Source organism: Macaca mulatta, chromosome 2, assembly GCF_049350105.2.
Source record: "Macaca mulatta isolate MMU2019108-1 chromosome 2, T2T-MMU8v2.0, whole genome shotgun sequence".
NCBI classification, from domain to species: domain Eukaryota; kingdom Metazoa; phylum Chordata; class Mammalia; order Primates; family Cercopithecidae; genus Macaca; species Macaca mulatta.
Window position 1 is genome coordinate 126,024,958 of NC_133407.1, and position 19,026 is coordinate 126,043,983.

Below are 19,026 nucleotides of genomic sequence, written 5' to 3' on the forward strand. Positions count from 1 at the left end.
TCATGGCTCTCCTCCGAAGGTGTGCACACAGGAGGGTTGGTGAACATGAGGAAAACAGAATGAAACACCAGAGAAACGGATGAAAATGAAAGTGAAAGTGAAGTGGGACCTTTCTTCCTGAGGAAAGAAACCATACCCTCTTCTTATCTGAAAAAAAAAAAAATTCTACTACAAAATAGTCTTGGCTTCTTTCTGATGATCCAAGTCAGGAACACACAGTTTAGCTAGCAGCAATTCATATGAGTAGCACTATCAAAATTCTCATGAAAACAAAAAGTAAACATGAAAAATAAACAAAAAAAACCCCGCAAGAAACAATTTTCAAATACTCACAGGTACATCCACATATTTGGAAGCTGCCTTCACCTAAAGAGGAAAGAAGAGGATGGAAGTGAGGCTGGTGTTTATGTTTAATTGTTCACTGCTCAATGCTGTATCCCCATCAGAATCAAAACAACAGGCTGGCACGTGGAGCTGACCAGGAAAAACAGAAAGGTACTAGAAAATAAAATCTGTTTGCTATTTTTTCAAGCCATAGCCACTGCTTTGCAGAAACAGAGACTGCACACTCAAATGTACTGATTCAGATTCTGTTGCTGGAGCGGGAGCTTTACATTTTCCTCCCTCCCATTGAAAAAGAGAAAAGTGACTAGCTAAACCCAAATGGATCAGTGGGGGGCTTACCAGTCTAGAGAAGCAACTAAGATTGCTGTTACTTCTCGTACCTTGGGTCTTTGTATAATTCGGCTGCAGGTTGTCCTAACTAAATAACGAAATACCTCAGTTCTCAGCTTTCGTTAACTCAGATTTTTAAGAGGAGGATGGACATCCTCAACCCAGAGGGAGATGTTGTCTGTGGGTAGGGGAATGAGAACCTTTCAAAACTGTCCAAAGCCTGCTTTTATGTCTCCTGATTTTAGGTGCTAAAAATTACAGATGGGAAGTGCAGCAAGTGGTTATAAAATTTTTAGTTTTGTGGGGAGGGAGTATGGTAGTGTGCTAGAGTGTTATGTTTGAGAGCATGGAGTTTGGAGTCAGACCTCGGTTCGAATCCCAATTCTACCACTTAGAAGCTGTGTGACCTTGGGCAAGTTACTTCATCTCTCTGAGCCTCAGTTGCCTCATCTGCAAAATGGAGTTATTATTAGTAATAGTGCCTATTTCCACAGGTTGATAAGGATGAATTCACACTTAGCCACAGGATGTAAGCACAGAACAAATGGCAGCTAAGATGATGAATTCATAAGCAAATGTGAGTGAGCTCTGAGTACTGTGAGAAGCCAATGAACAGCTGGGTTTGAGAAATAAAGCCTATAGGAGTATGTTTAATATTCTGTGTGTTTCATTTTGACTCAGGTCACACATGTTATCTAGGCACAATTAAGACCAAGGGGTCACATCTGGAGTCAGAGAGGGTTTCCTGTGTTTACTGGGAACTGCAAAGACTGCAATGCACAAAAAGCAGTTAGGATGTCTTTTCACATCTCAGCCAGGCTTCCTCCTGCAATTTGGCTGAGATCAATATTAGGAATCACAGCTTCACCCAAATGTCTCCCAGAAAAGTACCCAGGGGAGTGATTTCCTCTATTGCTCTTTTCTCAATGTTAGTTTTCAAAATGTCAGCTCTCAAGAGAAAACAGCCAATGAACCAATAGGGTGGGGTGGAAAGAGCCCAGAATTTAGAGTCAAAAGTTCTTTCAGTGCCAGAACTCATTGACCCTGGGGAAATCACGCCAAGTTCCTTAGCCTTGGTTTCCAGATTTCTAGACCAAGGTGACAATACTCTGCATTTTGCAGGGCTGAAAGCTTGATGAAATGAGAAAACACATGAGAAAGTGCTTTGTAAACTTTAAAGCAGGGAACACACATCAGTTAGGTAATTATCGAGAGGGCAATGCATTCTACCTTCTTGAATCATTGCCAGCCCCCAAGATGATTCCTGGAGTCTCCGGTTATAGATTCTCTTAGAACCTTACATTTGTTCTTTGCAGCATTGATTGCAATTCTGCCAAAAAAAATTTTTTTTTTGGCGCAGTGTCTACCTCCCATATAATGTCATGAGAGCAAAGGCTATCTTGGTCTTGCTCATGGCTCTCCTCAATGATTCACCTGGTACCGGCTTAGAAAGGGAACTCACGGAAAAATTATAGAGGGAAGGAATGAGAGAAAGCTAATGACCAGTTCTGGCTTCATGATGATTGGGAAGTAAGCAGAGGCAAGACTGGATCAAGGAGCCACTTCACTGATCAGTCCGAAAACCAACATAGTTGTATGGAAAGCTGACTGCCTGCAGAGGCTGGTGGGTAAAGGAAAATACTCTTAGTCCTTGCAGGGATTTGAGGCAGGCTCTCCAGATTTTGCACAATTATCATTTCTACTAAAAGATTCTAAAACCCAAATCTTTCCTCTTCATTCCTATGCTAGAATTTAGTTCAGGAAAGAAGGTGGCTTGCCTTTTTTTTCATGTCTCCCCCATGTATACTATTATCTAACGTTTCTGTGATATTTTTCATTTGCAAAACACTTTCACAAACAGTTTCTTCTTTAAGCTGCCCTGCAAAAAGGGGGTGATTCAATCAGATGCATTTACAATCAAGAACCTAAAATCCATAGAATTTAAGGAATTTATTTGCTCATGATCACAGACAGGAGGCAGAGAATCCAAGACTCCCACATGGTCATCTGAGCCCAACTTTCTCCCTTCGAACTCTTGATCTCCTCAATACTGGTAGAAAAGTACGAGGAATTCGAGCATCAGTAGTCAGAGCAGGTGCTAGCAAAACAATTCTTCTCAGCTAGAAATTCCTCCTGTACTCTGTGACGTTGATGCTTAGCAGTTGGTAGGGGTTTTGTTACAGCTGAAATGATCAACCTTTAAACACACCATTTACCATTTACCACTAACATGCAGTTACAATCCGGAGAATGACACCAGTATAATTCTATTCCTTTAAAGGCATTTTGGGAAGATGAGGCAAGTTTCTGTCACGAATGAAAATCATCCACTCTCCTTCATGCACCAGCCCTTGGTTTGTTAGGATTGTTCTTTTATTTAATAAATGATGACTTGCACTTAGTCTTAGTGATCCTCCTCCCATCCCATAATAACAGGAAAAAAAACCCAGGGTAAATTGTGGTCTATTATTTGTTAGAGACATGTGTGTATCATTTTTGATTCTGGATATTGAACATTTTTTTTGCGGGGGGCGGGATGGAGTCTCACTCTTTTGTCCAGGCTGAAGTGCAGTGGTGTGATCTTGGCCCACTGTAACCTCTGCCTCCCGAGTCGAAGTGATTCTACTGCCTCAGCCTCCCGAGTAGCTGGGATTACAGGCACCCACCACCACGTCCAGCTAATTTTTGTATTTTTAGTAGAGATGGGATTTCACCATGTTGACCAAGCTGGTCTCAAACTCGTGACCTCAGGTGATCTGCCTGCCTCGGCCTCCCAAAGTGCTGGGATTACAGGCAGGAGCTACATACCCAGTTGCTGGATATTGAACTTGAAGAAAGACGTTGATGATGAGGAAAAGGGGGAGTCTGGCAGTATATTCTATAAGGAAAGCGAAAGAAAAGGCATCTTGCCTAGAAAAAGATGGGCTAATTGCAAAGAAAATCATAATATTCATGTAGTTAATTAAGGAGCTTTAGTGCAGAAGAACTGAATTTGTTCACAATGGTTCCAGAGCATAGAATCAGAATGAATGTGTAAAATTACAGGGCCCTAGAAAAAGGTCTAAATAGCTATCACAGTCCAGTTAGGAACTGGCCATGTCTGGTGATAGAGACCTCCACTTCACTGGAGAAGCTCACGCAGAGGCTAGTTAGAAGGCTCTGGACCTGTTTTTCTTTTCTTTTCTTTGTATTTGTTTCTTTACCTACATGAGAGGTTATCTCAAAGACTGCTTTTCATTCTCTGATTCAAGTCCCCTTAAGAGGTAGGAAGTTGTCACCAGTTACATTCTTTACAGTAGATAAATGTAGCAGAGTGGAGAAATTGACAGAACCAGGATCAGAATCTTTTCCTGTATAATGTCAGCAGTGCTCCCTTTTTAAGGATCACCTTTTCTTAAGTTATCCATATCCATAGGAATATGTCTTTTTGCCAGCTATACTCTAGGTAGTAGGGAATGACCAGATTCTCCCGACCCACTAGAGCTTTGGAATTATTGCCAGAAAATCCAAGCATGCACCAGGCACTATCTAGATCAAATAACCAACAGCTCTCACCATCTATACAAGACTATTTTACATTATAATTGATATTGTTTTGATGAATAAAACACAAATTTCTTTAAAAGCACTATATAATATAGTAGCTTTTTGTCTTTATGTATTTTTTTCCATCAATGGTTGTTAAAAGAGTGTGTGTGTGTGTGTGTGTGTGTGTGTAATTTTCTTTTCTTTTTTAACTTAAAATCTAGCGAAGTGGCTTAGAGAATGGGTTCAGGATTAGCTAGGTTAAAACTCTAGCTTTGCCATTTTTTAGCTTGGTGAGTAGCCATTACTTAATTTCTCTGAGCCTCCTCTGTAAATGGGACAATAATAACGCTACTCAAAGGGTTCAACTAAACGTAGCTATGCTTATCTTGATTACTGGTAATATTGGTTTACCAGTGTAGACAAAGCACATGCTCCTCAGCCAGGTGGTGATAGTCAGTTTCACTCTCCACCTCTGGCCTGTGGGCAATTTCTTGCTATAAAAAGGATGCTGGAATCTCCCCAGGTTACCAACAGGTATCTGAGCTGATTCTCCGTCTGGCATACTTTCTGCCAGTTCTGTGACACCCTATGCACTGAGAACTTACCCTCCAAATGTTGAGGCTGACAGCGAAGAACTGTTCTCCTCCCTAAGTATGATTGAGTGTGGGCATAAGTGAGAGGGCAGTTCCCCAGGCCAGTGCCCTGGGTTATAATCAGCAACACAATCCGTTACTCTCTGGGATCAAGTCATAGCCATGTACCCTAGGGCACAGGAAACAAAGGGGAGGGGGTAGGGCTTGCCCCAGATACCTGGTCTGGCATCGCTCCTGAGCAGGGTCTCAACTGCCTTCAAAGGAGAAGCAAGAACTGTGACTTCAGCAGAACTTCATCTCCTGGGACTCCCTGCTTTCTGACCATCCCTTCTGGTAGGACAACCCATATCCTTTCTCTAGCAGCATTCATGAACCCTCTTGTCCCCAACTCTCCAGATAGAGCCAGTTCTGGAAAAAGCTTAGAAAAAGAGACACAAATCCAGAAAGGCTGATGGAGGCTAAAGATAAAATTAGGAGGAGATGCTGTCAGTGAGCAATTATTCATGTTTTCATGTGCCTGAAACAAAGAACACTTACTATGTACAGGTGCGACATTAGGAGCTGTAAGATGAACGTGCTCCATGATTTCTGCCTCAAAAACCTTTTGAGGGGGATCCCGTTAATATTCCCATTTTACAGTTGAAGAAACTGAGGCTTAAAGAGATAAGCAACTTGGCTTGAAGGCACACAACTAATAAGTTACAGCTTTGGACCTCCCATTCCCTAAGCTGCCTATTATCCTATTATTCAGTTTTTTAAAAAAAACTATCAAACCACTTTTATTAACCAGTTATGTTTAAGTCTTATTTTTTTCTTGTTTATGTAGATGTAACCTTAAATAGCTTCCTCCCCCAAAAAAATGTATGAGGGACTTGAATACATTTGAGTCAATGCAGAAGGTCCAAAATAGTTACTCTGGCCTGAATGTCCCAGCTAATTACCTCGACCCTCCACCTCACTTAGCCAGTGTAGACAGGCTTAATGGTTTCTCTATTGAGCTCTTCCATTATTTTTCAGGTGCCCAAGGTAATCTTTTCATTGAACACTCACCATTCTGGGATTTTCACAATGCTGATGACTAAGGGATTTTCTTCTGCCTGGCCCTAAAAAGGGGACCTGAGTTAATCATTGTGCAGCTTTGATAGGGAGCGCGGCAGGGGCTTAAACCACTTCTCTTGCTTCATTAGGGGAAAAAGCAACCCAGGTGCAGACCACGAGGACCTCGGGGTTTGATACTATTAAATCAATGCACAGACAAAAAAAAAAGTGGATTAGGCCCTTTTTGCAAACAGAAATCTGGTGGGTAAGACTCAAAGATGGAAGAAGAAAGAAGTCTGAACAGATACCACCGCATTAGTGACTGCCCGAGCGCCCCATGGTCTCTCCAAAAAAAAAAAAAAAAAAGGAAAAAAACAAGGAAATGATTTATTCTCTGCATGAGCTGACTCCACCCCTGCCTGTTTGACTTCACAAGAGCTCTGCGTTAATTTTTTTGTCCTTTGCCTAGAAACTGCAGACCACACCACCATTTCAAAGGGCTAGCAAAATTTACTTCAATGTTTGGCCTTTGACATTTCTGCTGCAAGGTTAATGATGCTACTTTGCTCCCTTTTCCATTTCCCTAACTCAAGCAATTTGGAAATGTAGATTTTTTTGCATCAAGGCAATTCAGCATGTAAAAATGTTACTCAGTACCATCCCTAAAATCATTTCATCTGTTGGTTTGATTTTTCATCTCTCACCAGCCTCATATCTAGACTGTAGGTGCTCTCTCTCCTTAGTGTCTATACTGCCTGGCATATAGTAGTGGCTCAATAAAAATATGTTGAATGAATGAACTTTAGAGAATGGCAGTCTTTACTCGTACCCAGGGTAGAGGTTAGAGGTTTCTAGCACTTTCTTACGGTGGGTATTTGAGCTGTAGCACTCTTACAGGATGACTAAGAAAGTACCACTAGGCACGATCAGTTCAAAAGGAACTGGTATTTGGTGCCTGTATAAGAAGAGCTTAAAGGGTCTCTGGTTTTGGTACACCCTAATTAGTGCAGCATACAAGGTAAGGGCTTGGGATCAGCAGACAGATGCTTGATCTGACATCTGGTTTCATCACCCACTAGCTGTGGGCCAGGTAATTAACCTTTCTAAGCATCAGCTTACTTTTTGGAAAATAGAGATAATGATAATAACAACAGTAGTTCTTCCTTATAGGGTGGTTGTGTGGATTATTAATTTTTAAAAAGATGAGTTTCTCAAGTGCTTACCACAGGTGGAATATTATTCTAAGCATTTTCCCTGTATTAATTCATTCACTTCATGTAAAAGGTTAAAGGAGCTAATACATGAAACATCTTTGCATAGAGCCTGGCACACAGTATGTGTTTAATTAGTGTTGGCTATTATTTTTATACTCCTTTTCCCTCCACCTCCCAAGGGTGGTGATTGGTCAGGTTTCAGTGCACTGACTGGGCTCTGTTCCCCTAGTGGTTGGGGTCATTAAACTTTACATATCTGAAACTTGGGTGTGCTGCTTCTGTTTCAAGGTTAGAATGCTTCAGGTAAGAGGGTGGGACTTATCCTGCAGTAAGAGGCCTGACTATTCTACTTCCTCTCCTCTTTACTGGCCATGTTCCAGGTGTGCTGTAGACCTTCTCTCTGATTCTATTTCTCACTGGCTTATCAGGCCTAACCTCATAAAAAGAGATCCCTGGAGACCACTACGGGTCTGTGGAGTTCTCTGCATGGGAATATAGACCTGTAGTCCAGTTCACATTGTCATAGTTTGTTTCCAAAAATGCTTGCCATCAATTCTTTCGCTTCCCGTAGGCGCATGCTCTTCCCTCACTGAGAAATGGAGTCTATTCCTCCATCTGCCTGGAGTCTGGGCTGGTCTGCAACTGCTTTGACCAAGAGGATATAATGGAGGTGGTGCCATGCCAACTCTGAGCCTAGTCTTGAAGAGGTCTGGCAGCTTCTGCTTCCTCAGTCTTGAAAGCCAGCTGCCATGTAAATGTAACTACCCTGAGACTACCATGCTGCAAGAAACCCAAGCCACATGGAGAAGCCCAGGAGGATGAGATCCCATTTGGAGAGAAAAAAGCCACATGGAGAGACACCAAGTTATCAGACATTCAGCCCCAGCCCAGCCTATTCATAGGGAAGTGGTTAAGAGCATAGACTCAAGCTGGACTGCACGGGGCCACATTCCATTAGGTTGCTGCAAAAGTAATCGGGGTTTTTGCCATTACTTTCAATAGCTCTGCCGCTTACTTGACAAGTTACCTAACCTTTCTATGCCTCATTTTCCTCATCTGTAAAATGAGGATAATTGTATTGTTCATAAGGTTATTGAGTTATTGACTGAGTTCTTAGAACAGTCCCCGGGCATAGTAAGAACTATGTGCCAGCAATCGTTGTCATTTCTGCTGGAAAATCAGGTTGTTCTAGTGAATTGTACGTATATATTAAGGTTGGTCTGACCCTACACGTGTGGCTCCCTAAATTTAAATAAATTAAAAGAAAATACAACTAAAATTCAACTTTTTAGTTGCACTAGTCACAGTTGAGAGTACTTGAGAGCTACATGTGGCTAGTGACAACTATTTTGGACAGCTCAGATACAGAATATTGCCACCATTTTAGACAGTTCTATTGGACAGTGCTGGTCTAGACTCAAGGAACACTCATAAATATAGGTTATTGCATTTTTAAGTGATATGAGTTAAGAATGCCTATGTTAGAAAATGAAATTGGAGGAGGAAGCAGGAGAAGAAAAAAGATATGGGTGTCATAGTCTCATTTCGTGGGTGAAACAGGAAATAAAGGTGGATGGGTACAGCTTAAAGTTATAATGGTACCAAGACAGGAAGAACAATACTGGTATAACTGTAACATGAGGAGAGTGGAGGAGAAGTGGGTGATGTAAAGTGAGCTGAAGCTCTATTACAGTAGGGAGTCAAATAATCATTAAGATTGACCAATCAGGAAATGACTACAAAGGCTGGGTGCAGTGGTTCATGCTTATAATCCTAGCACTCGGGGAGGCTGAGGCAGGAGGATTGCTTGAAACCAGGAGTTCAAGACCAGCCTGGGCAATATAGGGAGACCTCTACAAAACAAACAAACAAACAAAATTAGCCAGGCGTGGTGGTGTGCACCTTTATTCCCAGTTACTCAGGAGGCTGAGGCAGGAGGATCACTTGAGCCCAGGAGTTCGATGCTGCGGTGAGCTGTGATCATGCCACTGCACTCCAGCCTGGGAAACAGAGTGAGACCCTATCTCCAAATAATAACAATAAACAAAAATAATAACAGTACTTAGCACTCCAGGGGTTAAAAAATTGTTTAAAAGTTTCCTTTTGAAGGAAGGGATTGAGAGCAGAAAGGAGTAGGACAGAGAACCGTGTCTTTTTTTAAAAAAATTATGAATGTTTCTGTATCTTTTTTTTTAACCATGTGCCGATATGACTTTCAATAAAAATTATTGAAAAAAGGAACAAAAGTGATAGAATTTTCAATTTTCAATTCTGGTGGAGAAAGGGATTTTGCAGGAAGAATGTATCTTTCACAGGATAACTTTCTCAAGGTGTTTGGTTGATGAAATCATGGTTTAGGGATATGTCCTCTATAAAGGCAAAACCAAAACCTAACAGAAACAACCCTCAATACATAATCTGGATGCTCTAAGTGCATCTTGGGAAGATGAATAAATTTTAAGTGCCAACTGAGGGACCGACTGCTTGGGTGAGACAGAATGTGTGAGTGGGTGGATGTACTGGGACTGCGTGTGCGGGTGAGCAGTTGAGCAAACCTCAGTGGCTTCTGCCTGGGGCCAAGTGACAATTACAGTGAAAGCCCCTTCCAATACTTTCTGAGGACTGGAGAAAAACACAACCCTTGAGGTGTATCTGGAATCATAGACAGCACAATGGATTCCCAGGGCTCTGTCACCAGAGGGCCTAAAATGTCTTCTTTGCTTACCGAACGTCAATACTGTGCTGGGCCAATTGGGAGCCACTATTTCCATATGAGCACTGGGTCAAATGCTACACGGACGCACATACATCACGAGGCCATTGTCCCTTGCTTCCTTTTTTAAGAAGGCCAGAGTTTATAAATGCCATTTTTACAGAGGTGGGAACGCTGACACCAAAAATTTCTCATGGGTAGCTCACCAGACGTCCACCGCTTGAAAAATGATCACTGGCTTTCAAAATTTGATTCCCATTTGAAAGAAAAGAGTTAAAGTTTGAGGCCGGGCGCGGTGGCTCAAGCCTGTAATCCCAGCACTTTGGGAGGCCGAGGCGGGCGGATCACAAGGTCAGGAGATCGAGACCACAGTGAAACCCCGTCTCTACTAAAAATACAAAAAATTAGCCGGGCGCGGTGGCGGGCGCCTGTAGTCCTAGCTACTCAGGAGGCTGAGGCAGGAGAATGGCGTGAACCCAGGAGGCGGAGCTTGCAGTGAGCCGAGATCGTGCCACTGCACTCCAGCCTGGGCAACAGCGTGAGACTCCATCTCAAAAAAAAAAAAAAAAAAGTTAAAGTTTGAGATGTTTAAAAAATAAGGTTTCTCTAAGTTGCCTATAAATGGATCCAGTGTTAAAAACATTTCAGATAATGGAAAAGAGAATACTGACCAAGTCTTGACTCTTACTCCTACTTTCTCAGTTAGTGTCTATGTGACCTTGGGAAAAGCAATGAACTACTCAGATTTCTCATGAACAATACAGAAATATTTAATAACTGATAGTCCTATGTAAAATCATGAATGCATTTACCAATGATTGAACACCTCATTTACAGTGTCCTATTCACATCTTCTAAGAACTTGTCTCCTCCCTTTACAAATGAGGAAACTGGGCTCAGAGAGGATAAGTTGCTGTCCTCAGGGCACACAGTCAAGAAGTAGCAGAGGTAGGATTTGAACCCTAGTGGGTGGGCCTGACTTCAAAGGATTCCCTACTGTATCAGGTTGTTCCTACACTGCCTTTTCACAAGACAGTTTAACAAAGTGTGAAGGGAAAAGTCCTACCATGACTGTGGAAGTATTTTGAACAACAAAATGTATTATAATATTCACTGACCACAAAAAAGACCTCATATATATAACTGTAACCATCAAGGATAATATTCTGAAATGACCTCTGTGAACCGCTGTAGAGCTTCACAGGGGGCCATGGGAAGGTGAGAGAGAGTCCAGGCTTTCCTACAAAGCATCCTTAGGCAAGAACATGAAAACTGAGTTGCAGGGCTACTGGTGGATTGCACGGCTTCTGTGCATGTGCATAAATATTGTGATTAAACTATTATCATAGTAATGAGGGTAGTAATGCCTCCTACAGCCCATCCCACCACACTCCTCAAAGTCCCTACCTTTTATGAAACAAAGGGCTGCTGGCACTGCTGGGGAGTTGGGCAAGAGGCAAGGAAATGATCTCTATTAAGCAAACGCATTCTATTCCATGCTCCGATTAGGAGCCGCAGCCTCATTAACGATGAGAATTGTTCTCATCTCCTGTTGTTCAGGGTACTGTGCTCTGAGACTAGATCCAGGAAGTGTCTGTTCTCATCTCCCCCCACCCCCCACCCCCTGGGGCTTCCGAACAGATGCCTGATTGAAGTAGACCTATTTTTCCTTCCAGTTTTCCTTTTCCTCATTTCTGTCCCAATCCCTCATTCCCAGAGATGATTTTTCCAAGGCCCAAGGGCTCCTTCAGATCTACCCTCTTAACACTGCTGTACTTAACAATGGTTGCATGCTTACTCTTTGCCTAGCACAAGGCTAAGCAATTTATCAGGAATTCACCCTCACAATGGTGGGCATGAAATTCTCATCGCTTACAAATGAGGAAACTGAGGCTTGGAGAGGTTAACCGACCTCTTAAAAGATCCACAACTAGTGACATTATGGAGCTGGTATTTGAAACATGGTTCCCTTGGACTCCAGGGTTTGCCCTCCTAATGGCCACATTGTATGCTTTTCCATTTCGTTGATTTTTGTGACATGATCTTGTTTTAAGAGAAACTTGGAAGTGCAAATTGGAAAGTTCTAATTTTGTAAGATCTCCAAGCAGACATGTAAGCTTATTTGACTTTTCCTGCAGGCTGCTTTAGCCTGAATTTGAAGGTATAAATTATGTCACTGCTGCCAATGACAACTTATCTATCATAGCCTAGGTTTGTAACACAGTGGTTTGGTTTCTCTCTCTTTCTTTTTTTTTTTTTTTGTTTTTTTGTTTTCATTTTCTCAGGTAGAGTGAGGAAAACAAGCAATCCCAGAGAGGATTTTTGCAAGGCTCAAGGGATGAGTTAAGAGGTCTGAGTTCTACTAAACTAGCTGTGCAAGTCATTCTCCTTCTCTGGTCTCAGTTTTCACAACTGCAAAATGGAGTGGCTAGAAAGTACCAGCACTTCCCAGACTTGCAGCATCAATACACCTTCCTGATTTTGGCTACAACCCATGAACCATCTGTATTATAGTTACTTATTATTTCTCTTTAAACTAGCTCACTTTAAAAATACTTAATTATAAAGGGAAACATATTACTACTATAAATGAAAAAGCAATATCACTCTCAATACAAAAAAAGCCAGGGTGAAAATAAATACAATATAACTAAAATAATGGTAGCAAATTCTGGGTAGACATGGTTGCCTGCTAAAGGTCCTGATCCTGAAGCCTCCCCCTCCTCTGTTACAAATGAAAAATTGAGATTTTTAGAAAGGTGTGAAAGACAAACAAGCACCAGATAGAAACTTTCTTCTTGATATAAGGATAAAGATGAAAAGGGAATTAGAAAAATAATAACCCTCTCACAATGTGATTGGTCTTATTTAATGATGAATTTTTGGAGCATCTAACACCGGCAGCATCTAAGGTCCCACGTGGTACATATCCTACACTTGGGATACACTCAGTGGTATGCTAGTTTCTGAAAGGCTCACTCTCTCTCTCTTTCCTTTCTCTTTCTCTATCTCTCTCTCTCAAAAAAAAAAAACCCAATATAATAATATACTGAAATATAAGTAATAGAGTGTTTGCCAATTTCAGTAAAACACTCCTGCTGTGGTCAGTTTTAGGCTACCAATGTGACATCCCTAACTTTGAACATAGGAAGAGAAAAGGAGAAGTGGCTCTCACCAGCAGGTAGGAGCCAAGCAGACTCTAGCATATCACTGGAAACACTGAACCAGAAAGTCTAGAAAGTTCCTTCTATTGAATGCACTCTAAACAGTAACTTCCAGACAGTAGAGTAAGATTTTTGTTTTAAATCTCTCTCTACCACTCTTAGTTCAGTAATTTACATACAGTAGCAGCTGATTGAGTAACTGATGCTAACATTTGTGCTCAGTGATAGAACCACACTAATAATTACAATAATCACAATATCTAACAAGTATCAAATACTTACTCCAATCCACCATTTTCTCATTTAATTCTACCCACACCACATAATGCAGGTCTTATGGTTCCCATTTTACAGATTAGGCAACTAAGGTCAGAGATTAATCAATCTAAGATTATACTTTAGGAAGTGGCAGAACTGGAAAAACAAGAAACCTCAGTGCACACTGAAATAAACCTGATTCAAACCAAAATATGCTTGGAGAATGAGATATTCAATTCTAGTTAAGCAAACATTTTGATTAATAAAGAGGTATTTTAGAGACTATGTAAAAATGAAAATTTCTTTTTTTTTTTTTTTTTTGAGATGGAGTCTCGCTCTGTTGCCCAGGCTGGAGTGCAGTGGCACGATCTCGGCTTACTGTAAGCTCTGCCTCCTGGGTTCATGCCATTCTCCTGCCTCAGCCTCCCTAGTAGCTGGGACTACAAGCGCCCGCCACCAGGCCTGGCTAATTCTTGTGTGTGTGTGTGTGTGTGTTTTTTTTTTTTAGTAGAGAGGCGGTTTCATCATGTTAGCCAGGATGGTCTCGATCTCCTGACCTCATAAACTGCCTGCCTTGGCCTCCCAAAGTGCTGGGATTACAGGTGTGAGCCACTGCATCTGGCCAAAAAATTCTTTTAGTGTTAAAATAAAACACAAAATGCTTAAAAAAAAAAAAAAACCACTAAACATAATGGAAAAATGTCTTTGATGAATCAAATTTTTGCATGCAAGAATGTGCTAAAATATAAGTCACAAGAGTTTTGGTTGACCTTGTCATGGATAATAGTTTGGACTGCTTACAGGAGAAATGATTGGTATGCTAAGACTGAACTGGTAAGAAAATGGAACCAACCCAAATGTCCATCAGTAATAGACTGGATAAAGCAAATGTGACACATACACACAATCGAATACTACACAGCCATAAAAAAGGATGAGTCCATGTCCTTTGCAGGGACATAGATGAAGCTGGAAACCATCATTCTCAGCAAACTAACACAAGAACAGAAAACCAAACACTGCACGTTCTTACTCATAAGTGGGAGCTGAACAATGAGAACACATGGACACAGGGAGGGGAACATCACACACCAGGGCCTGTTGCAGGGTGGGGGGCTAGGGGAGGCATAGCATTAGAAGAATTACCTAATGTAGATGACGGGTCGATGGGTGCAGCAAACCACCATGGCACATGTATACCTATGCAACAAGCCTGCACGTTCTGCACATGTATCCCAGAACTTAAAGTATAATTTTAAAAACTAAAAATAAAAAAAGCACCAGGGTCATGTAAACTTTCTTACAGTTTTGAATAATTTGACAGTAAGGCTAAGAATGGCTATTTATGGAGCACCTACTTACTATATACCAGGTGTTATGAAAGGCCTACTGTTTATCTCTTATTAGCCCAGTGGCTCTCTGAAGCAGCTATCAGCATTCCCACTCTACGGATGAAGAAACCAAGGCTGAGAAACGGTCAATAGCCTGCCTATGTTTCTGTTAGTCTGGGCTTCACAGTCACACCTTTATCTTAATCACTCTCTAACTTTCTGGTGATAAGCTTCCCACTGCATGTGATTTGGAGGTCAGCATAGAATCTATAGTTAATTGCATGACATCTATTTCCTGTTTGAAGCCATGTACCTATTCATTAGGTATTTCTTCTTTCTATTTCTTTTTTGAGACGGAGTCTGGCTCTGCCGCCCAGGCTGGAGTGAAGTGGCGTGATTTTGGCTGACTACAACCTCCGCCTCCTGAGTTCAAGTGATTCTCCGGGCTCAGCCTCTCAAGCAATTGGGATTACAGGCACCTGCCACCATGCCTGGCTAATTTCTGTATTTTTAGTAGAGATGGGGTTTCACCATGTTGGTCAGGCTGGTCTCAAGTTCCTGACCTCAGGTGATCCGCCCATCTCTCCCTCCCAAAGTGCTGAGAAATACCCACATTCATTAGGTATTTCTTTTGTAGCTAGCATTTCTGTGACCTGGTCACTCAGACCACACAGCCTGGAGAAAATACTGTGTCTGTCTTACGTTTGTTTTGAATGATATCCAGCTGTTCACTACACAGTATTAAGTGAAATGGTTAACTTTGGATACTTATCTTTTCTCTTCTGTAAAGCTTCTGAAGGGTTGCTTCAGACAGCAAGTGTGTTAATTGTTAACTCCATTTTCATGGCATCAACTGGAAATAAGGATGTCCTACTAGGCAATAAAATGATCTGTCACAGACCCCAAAGGGGATGTCAAATTCTGAAACACTAGGGAGTGGCTGATGAAAGAAATTGATAGAAGATATGGCAGATCAGTGTTTTAGAGTTCTCTAAGTTTTTAAACTGCAGCGTTTTTTCGTTGGCCCATATGAACAAAATACTTTAGAAGAAATAAATGGTGACTTCCATTGGAAGGCGGCCCTTAGCTCCAACTTCAGAAGACCAATAAGCCCAGCTGGCTTATAACAGGGAGCTGGTCTCTCTGTGACCTGTCTTAATTTCTCCAGCTGAATTGATTTTGGTAAATTTCCTGCTCAAAACCCTTAAAGTCTGTACCACAGGCAAGCTCCTTCATGATCAGGCTCCTGCACTGATTGCTCTTTAACTCCATCTCTGCCATTTCTCTCCTTCTGGCCTGGCCTTTCCCTGAGTCACAAGGAACTTATAGTTCCTAAAGTGTACTAGACCTTCCCTTTTACCTCCAGGTCTTTGTATCTTGGAATACTCTTTGCTCTCTCCTTTGCCAAGCAAAACTCTACTTATTCTTTAGGTCTTGGCTCAAATGTCATTTCCTTCAATGGTCTCCCAGATGAGGTTGGGTCCCTTTGGTCCATAATTGCACTGCACTAGTTACTCTCTCTTTCTGAGTAATCACCATGCTTGTAAATTACTTATTGAGAATATGTATCTCCCTCATGCAAATGTCCAATAAACAGTATTTTATGTCTTATTCATCGCTGACCCCCCAGTGTCTAGCACATAGTAGGCACTCCATAAACAGGCATAGAATGAAGGACTAATGTCAAATGAATGATTATCTGGACAGCAGAAAGGAAGTGGGGAATTTTGAAAGTCTGTTACTTCAGTGTTACGGTAAAATAGCTGGCTGTTGACTAAAATCTTTATAAATTATTTTTGCTGGTAATATATGAAAAACAGAAGACTCTTTTTCTTAGAAGTGGTATCAGCTAGTGGATAGTTTCTGGAAAAGCCACTAACTGACTTCACCTACAGATTTCTGTGTATCTATGGGGAATAACATTTTTCTAATAATAAACGAGCAATTTAGGGTAGAGTCTTAATAGCTATGTGACTTTGACAAATCACTCAACATCACTTATCTATAAAATGGGGATGATAATTAAATCAGTTGCATAGAGTAATTGTGAGGATCAAATGAGAAAATGCATGCAAACACTTAGCACAGTGTCTGGCACATAGTATGTGTTCAATAAACGCCAGCTACTACTACCACAGTTGGTGCTTCTGTCCAAGGCAGACACCTCCACTCTGAAATGTAGAAGCCAATTGACTTAAAAATTACATGTATTTGGCAGTGAATAATCTGGTGATGTTACCCTCTGGAGGATGAACCAAAACCTCTGTCTGCATCACTCATCATCAACTCACACTGTAAAAAGCCGTCTCTCCTACCCTGGACATTCCCTGAAGCCAAAGCATAAGTGAAATGCCATCAGAGAAAATACTAACAAACTCTGAGGGATATTCACCCCATTCTAGAATTCAGATTGCCTCTTAACCAAAATGTTCTGTGAACAGAAGTGAATTTCATTGATCCAGTTCCGGCTTTAGACGCAGGTGGGATTCTCGTTCTAAGGCATGGCATCAAGAGCTCTGCACAAAAGCAGTCGATGCTACTGATTTACACAAACTCCAACTCTTCTCACAAATGCTAGTGGGGAGAAACGTATCTGTTTTGTTTCATTTCCAGGTGGCAAGACAATCAAAATGCTGGTAAAAGGAAAACAGAGCGAGTGAGGGCAACTTAAGACAAAGAAGACTGGACATACGGTAGGTTTCAGGCTCCTGACAGCCCTAAGATAGGTTTTATTCTTCCTGTTGCGAGTGGCTTCCATGTTGTGTTGTGACCACCTCAAATGGATTTGTTTGATTGGAGGAGGATGTCTGAATTCTAAGGGACTTCAGAGGACTTGATATAAAGTTCAGACAGAACTTGATAAAGGTTCTGTCTGCTTTGAGGTGGGGCCTGGGCTACTCCTACATCTTTATTCCTCTGCAGGGGCCCCAGGGTTTAGTGAAGGAAGAATTCACCTGAGCTGGGGTGGGGGGGGCTTAACCCTTCTGAGCCTTAGTTTCAACATCTGCAGAAGAGTGTTGGAATGGGATTGTTCTGAGGATTCAGCAGGAAAAATACATTTAAAGCAGGTAGCTTTGTGCCAGGCACTTAGCGAATGTTTAAGGAATAGGAGCTGTAGCTCTTATAGTTATTTTAGACTTCTGAATTCATCTAATATAACCATCACCATATTATACTGAAGGAAATTAAAAGCCAACATGTGGTCCCTTGTTCCAGGTCACACAGCTCCTTGGTAAGGGGCCGAGCTGGGTTACCATCCCAGTTCTCCCTACCCTGTGCTGTCTTTTTTACTGTACCCCATGGACTCTCAGGACCCATTAGCTCAGCTGAGCTCTTCAGTATATCATAGTTCTCAAGCTTTCCACCTTTGCCCTCTGCAGTCAAGTCTCCACCCTCAACAGTCACTTAATCCCTAAACCATGTTTATGTGACCTCTAGAATATCCTGCAAAAATGCCTCCTGCTTTCCTGCCTCCTGGCTAATGCAGCTGCTATTCTGTCCAGAAGATTCTCCCCTCTTCTGTATCCATCGCTGACTCCTTCAAGCTTGAGAGCTCAAGTCTCTCATGTCATCTGCAGAGAGAACTTGCCTGAGCATCCTAGCTGAAGTCATATCACCTCCCCACTTTCTCTTGCTCTTCAGTTTATGTCCTGTGGAAACGCTTCTCCCACTGGATAATTTTCTTTCATTTTTAATTGCCTGTCTCCTTTACTAAATGTAAGCTCCCAAAAGGGCCGAGAACACACCTTTCTGGCCTATTGCTGTGTCGCTAGCACCTAGCACAGCACATGACACATAGGTGCTCAGTAAACAGAAGTTGAGTAAATGAATGAATGAATTCCAGAACCAGCATATTTGTTAACACTTGCAGAGGACAGAGGAAAGCATTGTCATTTTCTGTGGGAGGAACATGGGTACCTTCTTGCCCCTCTTCTTGGCCTCCTAAAAGAACAGCAAGTGGCTACCCACAAGACAGGGACCCTTCCAAACAGGCATCCCACGCAAAAGCACATCTTGCAGTCAAGGGAAATGGGCAGATAGTTGCTAATTGCGTCTTCCAACTGGGCTGATCTTTCAAAAGTTCGAAAGGCGCCTGCCTCCATAAATCCCAGGCTGCTACTGCTGCTGAAGCTGGTGAGGGAGGAGAGGAGGGTGCGCTTGGGCGCCTCTCGGGCTGGCACGAAGAAGCCACATCTCATCCTCCCTCCTCCCCCCAGCTCCTCTCCAAGAGAGGAAGCAATGCAGATGGAGACGAGAAATAAATATTCCTGCCTGCTCCGTGCCACTGCAGACGTTTTCCAAAATGTCTGGCTTGGACCATGAAACAAGCCCACCCAGGAAAGGAGGCGCTCAGCGGGAGAAAGAGGGGGAAAGGGTGGCATATTTGTCGATACTCGTCAGCTTTCTGGGGGGCAGAGCACATGGCTCATCCTTGGCAGCCCTGCTGAGGTGGGGACGTGGTAAGTGCACAGTAATACTTGAAGAATTGAATCAGAAACGGGAGCGGAGTTA

At 42.1% G+C, this 19,026-nt stretch overlaps 1 protein-coding gene across 13 annotated transcripts in view; it reads right to left on the reverse strand.

The window, feature by feature from the left end:
* CADPS (calcium dependent secretion activator) overlaps nucleotides 1–19,026 on the reverse strand; it is a 483,498-nt gene that overhangs the window by 47,339 nt on the left and 417,133 nt on the right. For all 13 annotated transcript variants that reach the window (XM_015130515.3, XM_077993272.1, XM_077993270.1 and 10 more), the window contains one exon: nucleotides 334–366. In XM_015130515.3, coding sequence (XP_014986001.1) covers nucleotides 334–366 — 33 coding nt within the window. The remainder of the gene's footprint in view (nucleotides 1–333; nucleotides 367–19,026) is intronic.